At 49.4% G+C, this 1073-nt stretch overlaps 1 protein-coding gene across 1 annotated transcript in view; it reads right to left on the bottom strand.

Moving 5' to 3' along the window:
- Positions 1 to 350: 350 nt before the first annotated feature.
- PPTG_20153 (hypothetical protein) overlaps positions 351 to 1073 on the bottom strand; it is a gene marked incomplete at both ends in the record, with an annotated part of 4944 nt that continues 4221 nt past the window's right edge. Inside the window, one exon of the mRNA XM_008918813.1 lies at positions 351 to 598. Within this exon, the coding sequence (XP_008917061.1) occupies positions 351 to 598 (248 nt within the window). The remainder of the gene's footprint in view (positions 599 to 1073) is intronic.

Below are 1073 nucleotides of genomic sequence, written 5' to 3'. Positions count from 1 at the left end.
CCCTATTCTGGACTCTATTGTGTACCCGTTCTACCCGCGGAGAGCTGTAGAGAACCTGGTTTTAGAGAGCACGTCTCAGCGTGTGTTGCTCGACCAATTCAAGAGCTGTCAACTCTCTGCGCCTCGTACTCTCTCCGCTTCTTCAGTAGATAGTATGGGCAACACAGCTGCTCTGCTATCTCCTATCGCAACGGTATCCCAATCAGCTCGAAGCCGCAATGCTTTCAAGGGATCAATCCGTTGCGGCGGCTTTTCCTAAATTTTAAACCCATCGTAGTACCCTAAAGTCTCCTTTATACATTTTACAAAGCACGTTGCTTGTTTATCCCTCCTTTCGTCTATTGTCAGGTTTAGTTGCCCGTGTGCTGCGCCATCCAGTGCTGCACCCACGTGAGCACACGCTCGATGTTGCTCTCCATGTCCTCGACAGTGCGGCTCGGCAATTCCTGCACAATCTCGGGTGCATAGCTCTCTCGTGCCTCCTGCAGTACTACCTCCATGATCTCACATTCGACGTTCTCGGCCACTTTTTTCTCCGAATACCCGCGCTTCTGCAGGCGGTCGAAGAGCGTCGTGTTGTCCACACGAAGCACCACCACTAGGTCGAACCAACGCTCAGGAAAGAAGTCACACGGACGCATGCAAGACCTACACCAGGCTTTGTAAGGAGTCCGTCAACTCCCTCTCAGCGGACATGGTGGCAGGTCCTGCGGGTGATACGACGCTACATTAGTGGAGCAAACTGCATCACCATTAAAGGGGGCACCGCTCTCCTCGTCCCTTTTCGGATCGAGCTGATGGTCTGCATAAGCTCTCATTAATGTATTTGCTCGTTTGACCCCAAGGATTGTGGAAAATCCAACTTTTAAGTAGCAACATGATTAAACACATGACTAAACTTCACTAAACCTGAAGGTCGCGTTCCAGCAACCGGATTGATGCGCATTAAACCGTTTTGTAATTTAAAGTTAAAAAAAACCGGTTAAACTGATAAAACAGCCTGTTTAACAATGATGGCGGAGAGGTTGATTTCCAACTTCTCGCTAATGGCACACATCCAGTATGACGAATCG

Source organism: Phytophthora parasitica (genome assembly GCF_000247585.1).
Source record: "Phytophthora parasitica INRA-310 unplaced genomic scaffold supercont2.324, whole genome shotgun sequence".
Taxonomy (NCBI): domain Eukaryota; phylum Oomycota; class Peronosporomycetes; order Peronosporales; family Peronosporaceae; genus Phytophthora; species Phytophthora nicotianae.
The sequence above is the reverse complement of the archived record's forward strand: the minus strand, read 5'-3'. Positions and strand labels throughout refer to the sequence as shown.